The sequence below is a fragment of the Heliconius melpomene genome, chromosome 16, assembly GCF_056956725.1.
Source record: "Heliconius melpomene rosina isolate 202511_hmr_F chromosome 16, ASM5695672v1, whole genome shotgun sequence".
Lineage (NCBI taxonomy): Eukaryota > Metazoa > Arthropoda > Insecta > Lepidoptera > Nymphalidae > Heliconius > Heliconius melpomene.
Window position 1 is genome coordinate 3,817,680 of NC_140404.1, and position 21,240 is coordinate 3,838,919.

General features: G+C 31.4%; 2 protein-coding genes across 4 annotated transcripts in view; one reads left to right on the forward strand and one right to left on the reverse strand.

The window, feature by feature from the left end:
* Positions 1 to 10,398, forward strand: LOC146530722 (putative sodium-dependent multivitamin transporter). 3 transcript variants are annotated; one of them, XM_085199379.1, is made up of 11 exons: positions 2 to 315; positions 4,316 to 4,441; positions 4,524 to 5,086; positions 5,157 to 5,253; positions 5,627 to 5,791; positions 6,358 to 6,515; positions 7,272 to 7,476; positions 7,650 to 7,841; positions 7,991 to 8,155; positions 8,693 to 8,754; positions 9,006 to 10,398. In XM_085199379.1, exons 2-10 carry the CDS (start codon positions 4,325 to 4,327, stop codon positions 8,714 to 8,716), a joined length of 1,686 nt encoding a protein of 561 aa, XP_085055505.1. In that variant the 5' UTR covers positions 2 to 315; positions 4,316 to 4,324; the 3' UTR covers positions 8,717 to 8,754; positions 9,006 to 10,398. The 3 variants fall into 3 exon arrangements, with proteins under 3 accessions (XP_085055504.1, XP_085055505.1, XP_085055506.1); XM_085199378.1 differs by lacking the exon at positions 8,693 to 8,754 and having other exon boundaries at positions 1 to 315; XM_085199380.1 differs by lacking the exons at positions 2 to 315; positions 8,693 to 8,754 and having other exon boundaries at positions 4,511 to 5,086.
* The window catches only part of LOC146530723 (uncharacterized), a 20,680-nt gene continuing 9,388 nt past the window's right edge, over positions 9,949 to 21,240 (reverse strand). The window contains exons 16-32 of the mRNA XM_085199381.1: positions 20,667 to 20,843; positions 20,010 to 20,271; positions 19,408 to 19,639; positions 18,626 to 19,289; positions 18,097 to 18,228; positions 17,752 to 17,857; positions 16,845 to 17,018; positions 16,162 to 16,349; positions 15,628 to 15,777; positions 15,229 to 15,363; positions 14,464 to 14,618; positions 14,151 to 14,320; positions 13,823 to 13,977; positions 13,354 to 13,478; positions 12,956 to 13,050; positions 11,305 to 11,442; positions 9,949 to 10,760 (exon numbers count right to left, since the gene is read on the reverse strand). Coding sequence (XP_085055507.1) covers positions 10,719 to 10,760; positions 11,305 to 11,442; positions 12,956 to 13,050; positions 13,354 to 13,478; positions 13,823 to 13,977; positions 14,151 to 14,320; positions 14,464 to 14,618; positions 15,229 to 15,363; positions 15,628 to 15,777; positions 16,162 to 16,349; positions 16,845 to 17,018; positions 17,752 to 17,857; positions 18,097 to 18,228; positions 18,626 to 19,289; positions 19,408 to 19,639; positions 20,010 to 20,271; positions 20,667 to 20,843 — 3,100 coding nt within the window. The 3' untranslated portion in view covers positions 9,949 to 10,718. The remainder of the gene's footprint in view (positions 10,761 to 11,304; positions 11,443 to 12,955; positions 13,051 to 13,353; positions 13,479 to 13,822; positions 13,978 to 14,150; positions 14,321 to 14,463; positions 14,619 to 15,228; positions 15,364 to 15,627; positions 15,778 to 16,161; positions 16,350 to 16,844; positions 17,019 to 17,751; positions 17,858 to 18,096; positions 18,229 to 18,625; positions 19,290 to 19,407; positions 19,640 to 20,009; positions 20,272 to 20,666; positions 20,844 to 21,240) is intronic.

Consider the following 21,240-nt stretch of genomic DNA (forward strand, 5'->3'; position numbering starts at 1 on the left):
GCTACCTAAACCATAATTCTTACTAGCTAAAGTGTAAAGTACGATTCTGATTTCTGACTGCAAACTTCACTTCAGTGGAGGGAGTAGATGAGTTAAGACGTTACTTAATTTGTTTTAATATTATGAAATAATTTAAGAAACGTTTCCAATAAGTTTTATATTTTTGCACAAAAAATATATTTTTAAATGCAATGGTGTGGTAACTTTAATATTAATCATGTTTCGGTGATAAATATATACACATTTATAGTATTAAAGTATAACTAAGGCAAAAACTCTACATTCTTGCATAAGTCCTATAAGCCGCGAAAATCAGTAAGTTTAATTTTATTTGTTTTTTGTAATAATTGTTTAAATTTATGGATTAATGGATTGTTAATAATTACTCATTTGTAAGTTTATTTTATTCAAGGATATTTTTAGGTTCGAAATTGCGATACGATAAACGGTAAATGTTGAACTCTTTGACCCCAAAAACAGTATTTAGCTAACTGGCGTATCGCCAGATCTTAGACGAATAATTGAAAAAAAAGTACTAAAATTATTACACTGTGTACATAATATAGGAAAAATATTAAATTATTTTACATAACTTATTTTAAAGAAAGTAAAGACTCTTTCAGTTATAATTAAAATTAATTATTTAATAAATGCACATAGTAATTAATTTTTTTATGAATATTACATCCGTCGCTCCCGTGTTTACGAAGTATTTATTCAAAATCCAGGTTTTATTATATCTTAATTTTTTATAAAAAAAAACATTTCTTTGATCTCATAGACCACTTACTTAATTGATTGCTTATGCACATATATACAATGTGCACATATGTATAGTACTCACTACTTAGAATATATGTAAACACTACAATATATATGTACTATTAAAAAGGAAAACGGCGAACCAAAAAGAAACGTAGAGCTCTATTATGTTACAGTACAACAGTCTTTAATAAAACAATCAACAATCACAGTCTTTAAAAAAATAAAAGTCTTTATAAATTATATAAATTTTATTAAATATACATATAAACTGGATTCAAACTATTCCAAATTAAATTTTTATATTTTATGGTTCTTACCTTTACCTTATATGCATGTTATAGAGCATCTTATCTATAAAGTTTCGTATCAGGTGAACTTGATGTTTGGTTTCCATATATCTATCCAAATATCACGCTGATTGACGTTTACTATAACATAATTTACATTTATGCACCATATAGTTGATCTCCTAGTGACCCTCATAAAATTTTGCAGTAATTTTTTTTTTCGTGTTTTCATCTAGCCCCGATACAATATCAGGGCAAAGAAAGTGCTTTAAATACAATCATTCCTGGCAATCAGTACAGCCAGGATCAGTCGTTGCGTTATGGCTCTACAGTAGACACAGGTTTATTTTGGCATTGGTAAACATTTTCCCGAAAACAACTTGCGCGGCGGAAGCATACAACCTCCGTTTGTACTATCAGCTGTATATCAATTTAATTTTGATTTTAAATTCAATTTAATTTAAATTTAATGTTAGAATCCTCTAACATGTCATTGATATGCAACAGAAAACGCCGCCAGCGTTCAGGGATATGTATTCAGAAAAGGAAACTTAATTTTGATATTCTCAACTTAGATTCTGTGCCCGACCTTCAAAATTGACAAGACAACGGAAGCGATCCAAGCATGCAGCATAAAATTATGTTGTATTTTATCGCCAGGGTACATATATAGGTTGTGTTACTCGATCGTGCAAACTGAGTCTCAAAATGGTGGTGAACGCTTCAAAGGTGCATCTTGCCCCGAAGGGCCTACATATATGGTTAAATGACGAGTTATATTACATGTAGTCTAAATTACCATATCACTAATATAGTACGGCATGGTATTAAATTTATTAATCTAATTTTGTGAATCAGATTTTTTTAAACTATCACTTAAGACTTGGCTATTGTTGATTTTTTTAAGACAATAAATACTATATGAGTACGTACTGTATATAGTAATAAAAATAAGCCTCCTGGTGGTGAAGATTGCATTATCATTAGGTGATTTTTCTATAAAATTTTGTAATATATGTCGTCCTTATATAATTTTCTTGTTTTCATCCAGTCAGTGTTAGATAACTGACTTCCAACTATATTGGTCAGTTTTTAAAAGCAATTCACATAAACATTACTTTATTCGAAAAAGAAGTTTGATATTTTCAGAATATATTTTAGAGGTATTTCCAAAATATATTTTTTTAAATTAATCTCTTTATGTCATTTTAAACTTTAAAAATAAATAATAGTAATAAATAATTTGTACTTGCCGTTTATTTTATAGATATTTGTCCTTGTTAGCTGGCAAATACGCTTTCCTTATTTGTTTTAAGTTATAAAGATATAAGGGGTATATTATGTCTTACATCATATTTACAGAAACACGTATGTACGTAATAGGTATTCTTATCACCCGTATTATATAAATACCATTAAAATCTTATAAATATATTTCTTATATTTCATATCTCATTTAAAAAAATCAAATTCGCTCACTGAAGGTTCCGTACCAATTAGTATTGGTTAGGTTTTGAAATTTACAACAATACTACAGTTGATTTTTTCATTAAATATCACCAAATTTTCACTATTTGGATGTTTTTCTTTACCTGTATTGCAAGTTCTGACTTTTTGCTATATTTCATAATTGTAAGAACCTTATAGGTTATGATTACGAGGCGAATTTCACACAAAATGCAGCAAATACGATGGATACTCGTATTATTTGATTCCGTTGGCTTAGAACTTAGATTTTTTTGGGCTTTCGATTTAAATATTTTATATTAATATCAGCTTGGACGACGACTTGGAGACGAACAGACAGACAACAGAGTTATACTATAAGTTTCCGTTTTGTCCTTTTGAGATACGGTACCCTAAAAATGATTATAATATAGTAAAAGCATTTATTATACAATATATAATATCATTTCAATTCGATTTTGAAAGAAACATTGTCTTACATACCAGTAATGACAGTGATTGGTTCAATCAAGCCATTCATTAGTCGCGGTTCGCCACATTGCTCTAATAGTAACATTGTGCTGGACGATTGTACATAAGTATTCAACGGTCTTATTTATTAATCTTTATATGCGAACATATATTTTCGATTTATTCTTTTAGGAAAATAATGTTTTTGTTCACTGAAATTATGTTGTTTGATATTCTCATTTATGGTCAAACTTATAAAGCGATAAATATGAATATAAAAATATACTTAAGTAATTAAGTAATAATCTAAATGCAACAACAGCAAAAAAAGTACTTAATTAATAATTTTGCTTCTACAGAATAGTTTTTACTGACACTGTTCGAGTAATGTTAAGGCACGTTCATGGTACGCGTAAAATTTTTCCATGTTTTCTTACGTGGCTTGGCTGTGTTAATTATTTTTCAATTACAAAATGCTTGGTATTTCTTCTTTATAAATATATGTTGAATATATTTGTAAATGAGTATTTTTAAGAATATATATAATAATTATTTATCTATAGGAATACTTAAATAATAATTGCGCGCGGCGTTGAATTCCGCCACACGCAATGCCTACACAATTCAACAGAAAATAGGGAGCGGAGTGTCTAAAAACTAGGCTCTCTCTGTGCCTAAATAAATAGAAAAAATGTAATTTTAATAGATACATGGATTACTTTCAATAAAAATTTTCAAAATTATCTTGAAATGACGATAATTTACTGTTATACGCAATAAACAACAGACCTTTCTGAAAATATTTGTAACCGGAGAGACAGGCCTTAAGCGTAGTAAGTTTTGTTGTGGTACAAGTATCTGAGTTCTCCGTATTCATAACCAGTTACCTTCGCATACCTGAAAATGTTCGTCAAAAATTCCCATTGCTATAACAAATCTTTTGAACATGTTAAAAGACATTTCCAATTAAAAGTTATGTCTGTTTATTTTTCCGTTCGAGGAATTCTGTATTAGCAAAAGGTAATCAATTAAGGAACGTATGCTAATCTTCATCAGTAATTGCAAAATGGATACTAATGTATCAATTTTGTACTGTTAGATATATATATCTTCATACCTTTCGTGTAAATTTCGACAGAGTCGCTGATTGAGCATTGTCAAGCGTTATCAGGTTTCAATTTTCCTTTCAGTCTGATAGCATATTCCAGCATATATAATATAAGAATTTCCTTATATCTTGCTTATAAGATACGAATCAGGACACAAAATATACTTAAAACAAGATATTTATTTTAAGAAATGGCTCTGCATGTATGAATTAAATAAAATTTGGTCTATCTTTGCAGCTGAACAACATGGACCAACCAATTTTTGGGGCCTGGGACTACGCCATTATGGCGGCCACTATGATCGCTTCTATCGGAATCGGTTTATATTTTAGATTTAGCGGTGGAAAACAAAAAACAAATGAGGTGAGATGCAAATGACAGAATATGCTCAAAATTTTTTTTTACAGTAATTAAATACAATTTTAATTGAAGATATTTTTTTTAGGAATACTTGATGGCAGATCGGAATCTCTCTATATTTCCGGTGGCGGTATCACTAATGGCCTCCTTCATGTCAGCTATTACACTCTTGGGTGTTTCAGCTGAGAACTACTACTACGGCATGCATTTTGTTGTGATCAATATCTCCTATGGCATTGCCACGCCTATAGCCTCCCGGTATTATTTACCAGTATTCTTTGGCTTACAGAAAACCAGTACTTATGAGTACTTAGAGTTAAGATTTGGACCACACATAAGAATGTTGGCATCTTTAACATATACATTACAAATGATTTTATACAACGGAATAGTGCTATATGCTCCCGCAATTGTTCTGGAGTCAGTGACGGGCTTAGATAGACTCGTTTCAATCCTGGTAGTGGGACTCGCGTGTACATTTTATTCGTCTTTGGGAGGAATGAAAGCTGTCGTTTTCACAGATTTGTTACAATCTCTTCTTATGTTCGGCGCTGTTTTCAGTGTAGTTATATTCGCGTCTGTACAACTAGGTGGCTTTGATCAAATTTTCATAAAAGCAAATGAGGGTGGACGTTTATATTTTTCAAAGTAAGTATTTTATCATACCCATATCCATTATATTATAGAGATGTCAAATACTTATTTGTTTTTTTTTCAGTTTCAGTATTGACCCAACTGAGAGAAACACGTGGTGGTCCTTGATATTCGGTGGCTGCGTCACTTATCTCTCTTTGTATGCAGTAAATCACACGCAGGTTATTGATTATATTTCAACTGAATATGCAAGTTTAGAAAAAATATGAAAATATATTTGAAAACATTCTGTCACTAAGCAGGCGTAGTCATTTATCATAAATTACTTCCCAAGAACCATAATAATATTAAGCCATTTAAATACATATGTATATTTATGCGTATTGCACAATGTACCTTCCTACAAAAGTAACTTCTGTAAAAAATAAATTTAATTTTTTACTTGATAATAAATATCCTAAATATATATATGAATTATTATTTATTAATATTTTCATTTTTTCGCTCTGGTAACAACCACGTAGTTCATGCAATACTTAGATACTGAAATGAAAGAAAAAAATATAATAAAAGCAAAATCCAATTTTTGTACAGGTACAGCGTCTATTAACAGTGAGTACACTGGAAAGGTCACAAAAATGTCTTTGGTGGAGTTGGCCCGTGCTCAGCGTGTTGAGTGTCGTCACCTGCATCAGCGGTATCAGCATATACGCTGTATATAAGGACTGTGATCCTTATACTAGTAAAAAAATAGCCGCGGTAAGTTATTTTTAATTTCACCGTTGTGACTTAGTGGACTTGATTGAATTGTGATGAGTTTGAATCCATCTAAGGGAAAATTTATTTAATGGTTAAACATAAATATAATGTTTAATTGATTGATAGATTTATTATAAGCCTTCCTATATTCTGTAAAATGGGGAATTAAGATATTTTATGGAATGAATGGGGAATATTTTCTACTGAATATTGCATCTCAATAATTAAATCGTCTTATCACATCTCGTTATCATTGACAAGGACATTTGTGCGAGATTATAGTCATAAACATAAGTAGCGTATTAGTTTATACAATTTTTTTTTCTTTTTAGCTTCATGCTGTATCCTGCACATTGCAGGGTAGGCAGAGGGAACCTGGGAACCTACTTTTAAGGCATTTCCTTCTCATTAAGATACCCCCACTTTTCGCCGAATTGTGGAGGTAAAATATTAGACATTTCACTTCCTTGAGTGGGAATCGAACCCGCAACCTGTCCCACCTAATAGAAAAAACAATTACTATAGGTACTATATATTAAGAATTTAAAAACAAATTATTTCAACAGATAGATCAAATAATGCCATATTACGTGGTGGACAAAATGAAGTCGGTGCCAGGACTCGCGGGTTTGTTTATAGCGGGCATATTCAGTGCGTCGCTGTCGACTATATCTGCGGCGTGCAATGCTTTAGCTGCTGTCACGTTGACAGATTATGTTAGTAGGTATGTTGGTTTTTATAAAGATGATTTTTGTAATTTTATTTGAGCGTCACGCTGTATTCCGCGCGCACGCTTATTATTAAGATACTTCCGTTTCCTACTTTCCGCCGAATCCTGGAGTTATTGCGTGTTGAGTGCCGGAACTCAATTTTGCGTTTTGCCTAGTTACCAGAGAGAGCGAAGTAATAACAATATTAAATATTTAATTTCCTTGAGTGAGAATCGAACTCACAAGCTGTCGCATTTGCGCCACGACTGGCCTCGTACTTCATGATGCTAGCTACGATAATATGCATACAAATTCTAAATGTAATGACGCACGATAAAAGGAGACTTTATAATTTAGCTTGACATTAACGTGATAAGGATATTTCATTCGAAAATGTTGTTTTTTTCCTTATAAAAAAATAATCAATTTATCTACTAGTAAAGTGACACTTTTGCGGACAATTCGCAATTTAAAATGTCTATATGCTATTACTTATCGACTTCGATCGTCACATTGATATTACAAATGTAAATTTTAAATATCGTGGAAAAAGATATTGCCCTGAAACTGAACCTTTGTGTTCCGTCTAAAATATGTATATTCATAAAATATCGGCATTTTTTAAAAAATTAAAAATATTCTTTTATTAATATTCGTCAGCATTTTATTAAATTACCTTGTAAGATCCGTATGGTTTAGGTAATTGTTAAAACGACAGGCTTTAATTTTGATAAATATCATTTAATAATAGAGTTATTTTTATTTTAAAGATGGTGTAAAATAAACAACAACTATGTTCCGTGGTTGACAAAACTAGCCGCTTGTGGGTATGGGCTTCTGTTCCTGGCTCTGGCATTTTTGGCGGAGCATTTGGGCGGAGTATTGCAAGCTGCTTTGACTATATTTGGGGCCCTTGGAGGACCTTTGCTGGGACTTTTTACTTTAGGAATGTTTACTACGTTTGCGAATGAAAGGGTAAGATAATATTAACTTTCACTTTATTTGTTTAATTTATTTTTTCTATTCTATTAATTTTTACTATATGTTATTAACATATAGTAAAAATTTTAACAACTCGAATAATTAATGTTGCAATAAAAAATATGACCTTTTAAAATGTTATAAGATATTATTTAAACAAATTTCAGGGTGTGTCAATAGCTCTAGTAACTGGAATGGCAACCACCCTATGGATCAGTTTCGGTGGACCTCGTCCCGCCGCAGTAAAGCTACCTGTTAGTGTTGAAGGTTGTTTATCCAACGTGACGGTGAACCCACTACCACCTCCGTCAACTGATTACTTCTATCCATACAGAATATCCTATTTATGGACAAGTCCTGTAAGTTTTGTATTTAGATGGAAACAAAATTTTAAATATAATTAATTTTTCTTTAAGAGAAGTAATTTTTAATTTTTATACGTTTTCTAAAAAAAAATTTTTCTTTCGTAAGTACTTGTTATTCTTATTCTTATAAAAACTATTTTCAGATCGGTCTAGTATGGGTATTAGTAGTGGGGTCAGTAATATCATTAGTATGGAAACAGAAGCAACCTTGGGAAAAAGCCGGACAAAAGCACCCTGACCCCGCTCTTTTCACACCCCCTCTAGCGAAAATACTTAGAGCCAAATACGAAAAGAAATTACCAGTTCAAGTATGTATTACCAATGATATTCCTTGCATGCTTTTTTAATGGGATCATTCATAATAAAAAGTATTATTATTCATTTTAGTTATTTTATGGGATTCAATCATGGTTTGTGTGGATTATAATATAAATATTTGGATTTAGTTTGTTCAACTATTTTATTATAATTAATTTTATAAGAATATAATAAAGAGAGAGAGAGAGAGTCGATAAAATAATTGAGTTTTAGAAATTCTTGGTGAGCCGCATAAACCTGTTAAGGGCCGCGAGTTGATCATTTTTGTGCTAAAAAATGGTCAACCGCGCTTTCAAATAAATATTACTTACGTATACGATATTAATCTATTGACCGCGATTCTAAACAAAAACAATACGATTTCGTCATGTTAAATTAATTTAACAATTAGTAGATACGTATAAACAGGTATGAAATTAAGGAAAAATCTAATAAATTATTTGTAAATTATAACTGGGTATCATCACGCTTTTATAATTTCATCTCATTAATCGTCACAGTAGAGTTCACTAGTTAGTTTGTTCTAGATGGACACACGCTTAGCACAATGATTCTGGCTTCTATGGACTTTATTGCTTGCTACGCCAAGGTAATAAGCTAAAACTCTATGTTTTTTTGTATATAAGCTAATTTTAGGTAAAATTTTAGTTTAATTTACTAAGGTAAATTAGTGTTTTAATTGTGTTTAATTTTCCAAAATGCTTCACCCTTCCGTTATCTTTATATTTCTTTGGTCTAATAGTATTGAAAATGGCCTTTTTAATGTTCTTATTTGTTTTTATAAGATATTTAGATATTTTGTCAAATAATAAACTAACTTTTATATGTAATATGTTTCAGTGCGAACTTCTAGCCCAAGATAATGAAGATTGAAGTTCTTTTAATATAGATAAATTAATTTAAAACATACCTAATTGGTTAACTTTAAAGTTAACAATACTTTACACACAGTAGTAAAACAAAGTGTAACATATATTTTATTTTTACAACATTCCTTACTCCAAAGTTAACTCAAAAATATTTAATAATATCCTCAAAAATGTGATTAAACTTTATATTAACAGACTCTTTATTTATATTGGAACATATTATGATAAAGTAATTTAAGACAAACATGGTATTATATTGACAATAGAATATATGTAGAGCTGTTAAATAGTTTTAAAATATAAAAAAGTATACTTATTTATATATAAAAAAACAATTTATTTATATGACGAATGATCTACTTTGTACTTAAGTAAAAAAAAAACTAAGTATAAATAATTAAATAATAGGCTTTAGTTTTCCACCACTGCCAATTGTATTACAACAAATAAGCAACGCTATCTGAATGTTATTGTATAATAATAAAAATGTATTTTATTTTTTCACTTAAGGTCTACTTTTGTTATAACGTTTGTGGGTTATAATCTCTCTAAGTAATATTTATCAATGTAAGCCTGTCAATTTTGTTATATTAAACGCGGTGGTAAATTCACTAGGTTTTTGTGAACTAGAATGCAGAGAGATATTTTCATGTTGTGTAAATGAAAAATTAAAAGTATCTTATGTTGTGCCTACTTTAGTTTAATAATAGTTTCTTCTATTTAATGTTTTTGTCTCTTGTATTTAATGTTTTATTTTAGAAAAGGCAATAAGTTTATAAAACATACATTTAAAATTTTGTAGTTATCTATAAATTCTTTAAAACAAATTAGATTTTTTTTACATTTATACAAAATCTGTTAGTTTTTTGAAGAAACATTTATTTATTTATTATATATTATTATATTTATATCTTTAATGGTATGATAAGGAAAGAAACATTTAAGATAATTTAAAATATTGGCTTCGCAGTCATATTTAAATGAGTATAATAAAATTGATTTTTACATGTTATGTGTGTAATATATTATTAATTATGATACTACATATCGTTAGGCCGTCGTGGTGCAGTGGGATACTTATGACTGTGAAAGTAATATTTTGGTTGTTTTTCGTTCCCTGCTATGGTAAACAAGAAAGAAAAGAGAAAAACGGGAACATATAGTGCAAGGCTATCATGAGGAATTAACGTATCTAAGTAACAGATTTAACTATAAGATAAGACAATAATATAATATTGAAATGTTTAACACATTTTCATATATATGTAGGTATCTACTAAGATCGAATAAAAATAGATATATTTTATTATATTTAAGAAATCATCAGTTTGTGATATGTAGCTGAATTATATTTTGGGAAATAATTTTGTCTGTATTATTTTTTTCCAACTACTGATTTCTAATATATTCTACGACCATTGTCCTTTTCTATATACATATATACTTATAAAATTATTGCTTTTTGTACTATTAGGTTATTACCAATATTTTTTTGTGCGTACCCCTTTGTATGTTAAGTGGGACAAATAATTTCTTTAACTAAATCAGTAAATATAAGTAAATAACGAACAAACAAAAATAGCTTGCAAATGTAATTTATATCTAAAACATTCTTATGAACATATAATATTATAATAATATTTTATATTATTTAAATGTATTCTTCTTAAATGAGTGTCGTATGTTATTCGGTGAGCTCCTCCAAGCGTTCCCGTAAAAACATATTCTGGAAATAAAATTAATATTTTTTTAGCTTCACGCTGTATCGTGCATGTGGCAGGGTGGCACCCTGCCACATTTTTACCCTATTCTTAAGACACTCCGTCGAAAACGACGATTCATTGAGTCACTGTATATTGAGTGGCGAAGCACGACGCTGCGCTTTCTTGTTACGAGAAGGATGAAAATATAAATAATACTTTCCTCCGAACGGGAATCGAATCCGCAACCGTTGCGATTACACTCTGACGATTACAGACAGATGTATGTTAGCATAAAATGATAGAGGCCGTCGTGGCGCAGGGCCACAAGCGTACCACTGTTAACGCAACGTTTGTGGGTTCGTCTCCTACTCTAGGGAATGGAATATTTTTTTATATAATATTAATAACTTTATTTATCTTGATCTAGTTACGAGGCAAAACGCGGCTTTGAATTCCGCCACTTAACAGCCCCGAGAATTCGTAGCGTAAAGCTAGAATTTAAATTTATATTTTTATATAAATGTATATAGTATAAATTTTTATATTTATATAGTAAAAATTTATTACCTCCATAGACAGTCGATCGTTTTTCTCCATCGCCATGTTCAACATTTCTTTACATTTTTGTAGAAGCTCATCCTTTTCCATTATACTCTTCTTGAGATTGGTTATTTCAGTGCGATACGATTCTTCATTACTTCTCGTCTACGTTTTTTTAAAAAAACTTTATTAGAAAATTTGTAGTTAAAAAGTGGAATATAACGCCAAACTTTAATGAACCTAGTCCGTGTAACATACAAATATTTGAAATAGTTTTATGTTTAAAATTTTAACAATTATCTATTATGTAAGGATTATCCTATCCTATATCTTATAAAACAAAGTCGCTTTTCGTGTCTGTCTGTTGTTTCTAACTCTTCTTCTTCTAAACCACGCAACGGATTTAAATGCGGTTTTCACCATTAGGTCGAGTATTTTCCGTAGAAGGTTTATATATAGTTTATTATTTGTACATTCTTAGGTAAATGAACATAAATACGATAAATGTGTATAAAGTCCTACCCGTTGAGACACTTTCGCGCATGCGCTGCTTTAATGGTAAGTACTACATGAAAATAATATACTGGAGTATTGTTCCTCTTAATAAGATCTACAAAAAAGTCCGCGACGGCATATTCGTATCTTTTAATAATAACGTGTAGTGAACATATTTCTGTATAAAAATTGTAATTTCAATATATTTTTTATTGTGAGGGATATTTTTCCATCTTTATCCTTTAAAATACTTTAAACGAAGATAAAATTTTCTTTTTACAATATTTCTAAATTGCGAATAGTTTTACAGAAAAACGCATTTAATTGTTGACACATCCCGCCGTTGACACATCAGCTGTATGTTACTCAAGTTTCACTTATCCCTTACTCTCAGCATATAAATAAGTATATTAGTTACGTTGACCATTTAATGTAGACCAAAGCTGTCTTTTACTGTTTTTCATTTTAATAAGTACTTTAGAAGTTGTTACAATATCAAAAAATCCTTGCTGCGAAACGGCTCGCCACTCGCCATCCGCGCCCGCCTGCCTTACACGCATTGGTGGTTCAGTGGTAGAATGCTCGCCTGCCACGCGGGCGGCCCGGGTTCGATCCCGGCCGATGCATTCTATTTAATTTTCCACGTAGTGCTTGCTTTTCATCAGGGACAGAATACCCTCTTCAGCATTAACCACAAGCTCGAAAAAAAAAAACCCGCCTGCCTCTATAGCAACGAAGATTTAGATGCGTTTGCACGTATTTGATAATCGGAGTTGAATGTATTATTTCAGCGCGATATATTTGGTTTCATTTTTTTTGTAGTAGTTATTAGTAGGTAGGTTTTTGTTTATAATTTCTTCCGTTTAAAAATAGTCATTTAACTATCTAAAAATAGTCATTTAAATATATTTTAATAAGTACTTGAAAAGATTAGTAGCACAGATTTAAAATTACGGTACCTACTAAAAAATCCTTGCCGAGTAAAACAATTGGAAAATCCTTATTGAAACTACGAAAATGCGGGTTGCATTAGAGTTTAATTAATTTTCACATTATCTTAAGTGCTTTGCAAACATACAATATATGAATAATCCAGTAGTAAAAGCGGGCGAAGCCGCAAGGGGGTCGCTAGTTGTGTATATAACAATATATAATTTTAAAAAAACCTCAATTGAATTTATACCTTATCTGTTCCACTTTTAGCGCTGCCGGGCCTCGAGTCACCTCGTCTATTGGAAGTCAAAGATTTTTGTTCAGCTTGAAGTTTGCTTACGAGACCTACAATAAATAATAGTAATATTACTACAACGTTTTATCAGTTTCTTTTTATTTCTAGACTATTTCTATTTTAACAAATAGAAAAAGATAAGTAATGCATTCATAGAACAACAAAAATAATGTATCCGCGACTGTTTTGGGCTCGATTCCCACTTGTCGGAATGGATTATTTTCATTTCCTAGCTCTGATAAAAAGACAAAGCGGTCGAAGTGATAGGGGTCGTTTCGTCAGTACTGCTTATCTGCTAACTAAATAAAAAAGGCGTAAAACTATTTATAAGAAAGTAAATATCATACAATTACCTCGTAAAGTAAGAACAGTGCGCTGTAGTTGCGCGACACGTTGCGGGGGCTCGTCGGCTGATGTCTCTAACGCACTGATTCTTATTGTCAACTGAGTATTTTCTTCTTTTAGCATATTACAATAGCTGTGTGGACAATAAAAATAATTATTAGAAAATGCTTTTATTTTTCCGCATAGAAGGTTAACAGGGAACCTAATGTTAAGACACTACTTTCTCCACGCACTACCTAATTTTCGAGGCCCATTTTCGAGACACACATGTTAAGTCTAACTCAACGCCACGTTTTGACTTTTTACTAGAACGACGAATAGAAAACAAATAATCATCCAATGCGAATCGAACTCCCAACCGTCGCGTGTCCAGGCAGACGTTCTTCAAAAAGATAGCTAGTATTTTAACACTGGATTCCCTCTGCCTACTTGATGTATACGAGAAAGAAGTGGAGCTAAAAAACCACAACAACTCACTTTCTCCAGTACTCCAGTTCTGGTGCCATATCGTTTTTCATCGGTAATTTAATTTGAGCTTCGAGCAGAGTAGATTCCAGTTTTAGTATTTGTCCTTTAAGCGCAGTGATCTCCGCTAGGGATTTCTCATATTCGTTTACTAATGTTTCATTACCCTGAAAACACAATTATGACCATAGGTTACTAGCATATCAAGAGTACTTTAACACTACCAAGACTACTTTAACTATACATACCAAGAGTGCTTTAATACTAGGTTCTCTCTGTTGTCCCTGCTATATACAGGAAGTTATAAGTTTAAATAAATATTATAAAATAAATACTGTACCCGTTCAGCAAGTTCGAGAGCAGCTATCCTACGTTGTTGCGCCTCCACGCGCGCGCACAGAGCGCTGTCAGACACTGGTGCCGATTCCGCCTCGCGACTACTTCTACGGCTCTCTTTCTCTGATGTCTCCGCGTCTTGCTTCTCTAGTGCTAGACGTTTCTCTTCTGTATCTTTTAATATATTTTTTAACATATTTTAAAATGTTTTTTTTTATAAGACGTCCACTTAGGCTGTTTTCAATAAGGGTTCGAATCCCACTATGTTTCAATACGTTTACTAAAATATTTAAAATATGGTATGTTATTAGACTTACATTTGTCATCATTAAGTTTTGTAAGTAAAATGCGTTTTTCCTTTTCAAGTCTGGTTATAGCTGACTTGGCCAGGTTCAGGCTTGATTCTAATTTGTTAACCTCTTGGCATTTCTCTTCATAACGTGCTTGCCATCTTTCTGAGGCTTGTTGTGCTCTAAACAACATTACGAAATATATATATATATATATATATATATATATATATATATATATATATATATATATATATAATATAATAATATAATAATATAATTTATTCATAAACAAAATTACAAAAAAACAATTTATAACGATAATAACCGCATTAGTTACAAACTATATTATATATTAGTGGCTTCGTGGAAATCGTCTAAAAACGTCAAGCTATGTCGAAATTCCTATACGTTTGTGAAGACGTTTTTTTGTTTTTATTTTTATTCTAAAAATTAAAGAGAATTCCAATATATCCTGACAAGGGGAATAGATTATTATCATTTCGCCATTCAGATAATATAAATGGAAGCGTTCTGATCCGTCACTTAACTCATAGTTCTGACGCTAGGTTATCCTGCTTACGCCAATACTAAAGAATTACGACAGAAATTATCAGTATGGTCGATGCGCCGTGGTCACCATCAAGTTTGCTATGGCTGGCTATGTAGTCGAGATTTTAGGATTTTTCGTACTATTAATCATCAATAGTTGGAAAAATCATGAGTGAACAATGCACATATGAGCAGTACGCCTAACTTCAAGTCTGCCACGGCTCCTCGACCGTACTGTACCTTTTGCACTTGTCCCACAACGCAAGCGAGGAGGTAGCGTCGCGGCGTGCGGCCGCCAGCTGCGCTTGAAGCGATGCTATTTTGCTTTGCAATGCTGTTGTTTCCGCCGATGGGAGCTTGTTGCCGCTTGTGCTTCTGTACAGTTACAAATAGGAATTGTTCAGAATAATATTATGCAATTTTTTTCGGCAAGTAATATGTATATAAATAAGTCAAAGACTTAGCAGAAGACGTATAAATACGTACATTTTTTGCCCATTGAATTAAATTTAGTTTTTCACTTGTTCAATTCTTATATTTGTTGTGTAATGAGTTAAGTAGTTAGGGGGGAATATAAAAATAATTAAAAGGCTACGGTATCTACCCGAGACCTAACTCGGGATAGAACAAAAAACTTACATACGAAACACTTGATTCTTCAGATTCTGTGCATCTAAACGGGACCGTCTCTCGCGCGCCGCTGTCGCCTTGATCTGTCGACGCAGTATGGCGTTCTGCTTGCTCATTAGTTGCTTCTCTCTGCGAAGCCGTTCTATTACAGGTTCTTGCCTGAAATTATTGTATATTTTTCTATGATATATAAAATTAATTTATATTTTTAAAATTAAAACTCCCGTTTTCTGGTTATTTCATCAAGTGAAAACTATTTGTGAGTTAATAGTACCTGTAGTAATAGTAATTTATAACTATAAAAGTTATTACACTCATATCTACATAGTAAAATAAAAAATAACAATAAGTACATTTTGATTTAAGTGTTTTATTCAAATAATCGCCATCAATTGAATTCCTGTATACTCGTATGTTTATTTAATTTTATAAATTAATTTTTGGAGGCCATTGCGGCTCAGGTTGCAGAAGCGTGTAAGTAAACGCGATGGTTGTGAGTTCGATTCTCACTTTTCACATTTCTCTTTAGTATATAACAAATACCAAATAGCAGTAGAAGTGCATGGCATCCTCAAATCTTCCTGGCTATCATTGAAATCGACGGACGACTCGCACTTCAGTTCCAATCTATCCGATTGCTGGTCACTCAGTTCTTCTACTTCAACAATAGCGGACAGGTCGAAACTTGGGTCGTTTATTGTTAACATTGTTTGCATGTTTAGCATTTGCGACTGGAATAATGAGTTATTAATTAAATAATAAATAATGTTTTATCTTCACGCTGAATCCCGCATATAGCGGAGTAGGAGAAGGAATATAGTGTTAAGACACTCTGTCCCCCACTTTCTGTCGAATTTTCAAAAATTCTCTGCGTGTTGAGGAGAAAAGTTTAGTTGTCTTCGCGGAATGACGAAAAGAAAATATTAGAATAGTCACACCTTGGACGTGTGCTGTAATAGATTTATAGCCAGATATTCTGACTAGATTAAGCTAGTATATAATACAGTAGAAAATCGAATAAATGCCTAATAACAATTAGTTCTAATTGATATTAGGCATTCGGATAATCGAACATCCAGATAATCGATGAAGGAAAACGCGGGTTTTGTGCATATATATAACTTTATGTTTATTAAGAAATCATTAAGAGATAATATTTTAAAGTTTTAATTTATTAATAGATGAGGCTTAAATAATCGAATCTCTATCGTATTTTCATTTGTTACCTTAAGATTATTAATAATAGACCTCAGTTGTTCTATATGACCATCCTTCTCGGTTATTTGCTTCATATGTAAGGTCTTTTGTTCAGTGAGCCGTGCTCTCAGCTCCATGTGTTCACGTTGTGTTTCATTTAACTGTGACAACCAATGCTGGTTTTCCGCTTTATATGATTCCATCTGTTAGAGAGAAAATATGCATTTTTCTTTAATTAAAAATCAATATTGGTCGACGTAGCTCACGCACTACTCGGGGTCATTCACTTATTTATTCGTTTTGGTTCGCGACATAGCGCGGCGTTGAGTTTCGACTCTTAGCACGCAATGTCTCGAAAAATACAACAGAATGTCTTTACACTAGGTAGGAAATTAAATAAAAAATCAATATACCTAAATTCAAATTGCTAAATATTTCTTTGCAAGGCAATAGTTAAGATTCAATATTATTTATAATAAATGACACAGTTTCAACGAATGTATTTGTAAAGTCATTTCTGCAACTCAATAAAAAATGCTTTAATATGCCCGAGAGCGTAATAGAGTAAATAAAGACAAGTAATCTATTGAACTATAAAAATGTACATATGTATGCAAAATGTCTATTATATAACAACGCAAGCAACTATTTATGATTGCATTATTCCATCTATACTAATATTATTAAACTTAAGTTTGTTAGGTCGATCGCGCTAACTTCAAGTTCGAATGGAAAAGAAAAATTATTTTGGAGTCTACTTATCGAGGAATAATTTAGTCCATTTTACATTACGTAAATTTACATTATTTTGCCGACAGATACCTCGTTCACCTAAAGGCGTCATGTGTCATACACGACTCTTAGATATTTCCACTTCACCATAGGGGCCTAGCCGCAGGAAAAGCTAATAAAAAAATATTTTATTATTTGAAGTACCTCATGATTGTGCCTTTCCTTTATTTGAGCACTCAATTGTTCCATTTTGATCAATCTCTCAGTAGCCAAGTTCTTCCAACGTTCCATCTCGCTTTGTTGACTTTTACTAAAAATGTTTACTTTCTAATTAAAATATTTTCAGAAAACGTATGAAATATTATTGAACGTAGCGGTGTTCAAGCCCGCTCTTGTTTGTAACCGTCCATGATATGATTCGCAAACTCAAGTTGTTTTACACAATTTTTAAATATTATTTACTATTTTCAGCATCGTAACACTTTAAAAATAAAAAAAAAAAACAATTAAAACATATAATATTTTTTAAAACTTATACTATACACTAACAATTCCGCTTCACACGAATCCAAATCACTTTTCAGTTTAAAACATTTGTCTTCTAATTCACAAATTTTCAATGTGTACTTATTGCTTGTTTCTTTGACATCATCACTGGAGTTAATCACTTCGTGTCCTTCACTATAATAAAACAACATAAGGCTATAAACGTATATAACATGATTTTCATCTTAAACGCGTGGATGATTGATTACTTGAGATATAAAATTTACACCTAAAATTGATAGGTATTCTGTACTATAATATTTTAATTTATTTTTGTAGCTTCACGCTGTTTACCTGCCTGCTGCTCTTAAATTGGTTAAAGAGAGACAAAACCAACAATAAAAACATTGGTGTCGGTTCTATTATATTGATAAATGTCCCAATTTCTTCAAAAAACTAGTTTCTTTATAAAAATATATATTATAAAGAAATAGTTTTTTTAATAACAATTTATAAGTTTACAAAAATAACAACTCGATTTAAACTGATATATTTACCAAATTGTTGTTTTCAACGAGTATAGATTACTTACTTATCTAATTTGGCTTGCATTGCTTTTAGTTTCGTTTGCATGTCCTTTAGAGATTTAGAATAATCGTTACGTTCCTTTATTAATAACTGTTTATATTCGGCTATTATTACATTTTTTTCTTTTTCTATTCTTTTTAATTCTTCTACAAGAGATTGATTTTCTTCATTTAACGTATCATTTATTTTATTAATTTCAGTTTGCTGACTTAGTTTTAAGTTTTGTGCTTCTTTTTTTAGTAAGCTATTTAAATCTTCTAATTTTTTGAGACCTTCCTCTTTTTGGTTATTAGAATCTTTTAAGTTTTTAATAATTACACTTGTTTTTTCTTTATCTTTAGTCATATTTTCAGCAATTTGTTTGTATTGTTCGGATATTGATGATATATCTTTTATTATTTTATCTTTTTGTTTTATATCGCTTAATAATTTTTCTATGTGATTTTTTAGTTCTTTCATACTAAAGTCAGTGTCGGTTTGTGTATATTTTATGTCCATCTTTATAAAGTTTAACGTTTGTGTTTGACGATTTTCTATTTTCTCTTTATTTGTCGTTTGAGGTTTTTGATGAATGTCATCATTACAATCATCTTGATGAATTTTTTCCATATTTTTCTTTAATAATTTCACATCTGTTTTCGGATGAGATAATGTAAGTGTCCGATTTCCTTAAAATAAAAAAAATGTGGTAATATAATTTTAAAAATATAAATTTAGAACAACAGTAAAATGTCGATATTAATATTAGTAAATATATATGTATGTAAATAAAGTATTTGAGTTTACCTTTGCTACTAGAATCATCATCTGAAATAACATCTTCTATTTCTATATCATTATTTTGGTGATTTTGTTTTTGATAACTATGTGCTGGAGAATTGTTTAATTTAAAGCCTTGATTAAGTAATAATAAAGTTTTTTCTAGAAAACTGCAACGTTCCAATAGCTTTTTATGGGTTTGATCAAATGATAACAGATTCTTTTTATAATGTTCCATTTCAAGTTTTTGAGTTTCTTCCTAAAACGTTGTATTCTAATTATTAGATATATTTTTTTGCGTCGCGCTACTTCGCATGCGCCTGCCTGCCACATGGCAGGATTGGCAGAGAATCTGAGAACATATTGTTATAACGCTCCGTTCTTCATGAAGACGCTTTGTGCTCCACTTTTTATTGGGCCATTTCATGTTGACGCTGACGCTTTGTCTCGTTACCAGAGCAAGGAAATGAAAATATTAAATATGTAATTTCCCTGAATCGGAATCGAACGCATTGACATCACGTTTACACACAAGTGACGTCATACGCTTACGTCCCTGCGTCACGACGACTTCAAAATATTACATATATTTAATAATGAAGTAAAATTAACACAACAAAATATATTACAGTTATTATATTCTTCATTTTGTGAGGACAAACATCGTCATCTTCAAAACATTTTCCCGATGAGAGATCTAGTAGTTGATTGTAAATAGTATGTTTAGTCATTAGATCTGATCGTAAATTCTCAATTTCAATTAGCTTTTCTTCAACATCACAAGATTTTCTATGATAGTCTTCTATTTTTTCGAGAAGGGTTTCAATAGATATTATTGGCAAGCTTCCCTGATACTGTTGCCTTAGAACGTCTAAAATTTCTGTTAATTTCCTAAAGTAAAACAATACATTATATATGTATAAAGCTTTATGATATTAAGAAAATAGTTTTAATGCGTTAACATACTTTGAAAATAATTTTAATGTGATAACGTGTTAGAATATTGGGCGAACAATCTGTTCCCCCAATATTTGAGATATTGCGAGTGGTGCAACTTAACACAGCGTTTTGTCTTCTTACCAGGGTGAGAAAATAAAAAGTTTTGTTCTGTGTATGTCCGAGTGTTTCCGTGTATGGGAATCGAATCCACAATAACCAGACACTTGCTGCTGCGCCATGATAGTTTCAACATAAAAAAACATACGTACGGTGGTAACGTTAATCTTTAAAGATATAAACCTACGTATATCTTATATTAACTACATATATTTGTTAAAACATTATACCTGATTTTTGTTTCATATCTATTCGCGTAAATATCAAATACATTTTGTCGGTTCATCAGTATCTCTTCCGTCTCGGCCCTTAGATGTTTTTCTTTACTTAATGCAATTTTAAATTCATTTAGTCTTTCTTGACTTTCTGAAGCTTGCATTTGCGAAAGAAGAAGTTCACTACTCAACCTTAACATAGTTTTTATGCAAAAAATATAATTATTAACTACATTTATTCTAACTAGATATATTTGTAATAAAATAAACTATGTATACAAATATAAATCTTCGTTGGAAAAGGGAACCGTGGTGGTGATATCCACTACAAAATAATGTGGTGGGCCAAATTTTTTTATCCTCACTCTGAGTGTTAAGACACTTTGTTTCCCACTTTCCGACGAAATCTCGAGGCATTGCGTGTTGAGTGGCAGAACTCAACGCCGCGCTTTGCCTCGACTCCAGAGCGAAGAAATGGAAATATAAACGTAAATAAATATTTCACTTCCTCGAGCGGGGATCGAACCCACAACCGTCGCGTTACAGTCACATCCACTTGCCTACCATGCCGTGTGCGGGATACAGCGTG

Coding starts and splice junctions, on each gene's coding strand:
- LOC146530722 (XM_085199378.1), top strand. CDS start 4,325: ATGGACCAACCAATTTTTGGGGCCTGGGACTACGCCATTATGGCGGCC. Junction 7,477..7,649: donor CTACGTTTGCGAATGAAAGG/GTAAGATAATAT, acceptor AACAAATTTCAG/GGTGTGTCAATAGCTCTAGT. Junction 8,156..9,005: donor AAAAGAAATTACCAGTTCAA/GTATGTATTACC, acceptor AATATGTTTCAG/TGCGAACTTCTAGCCCAAGA.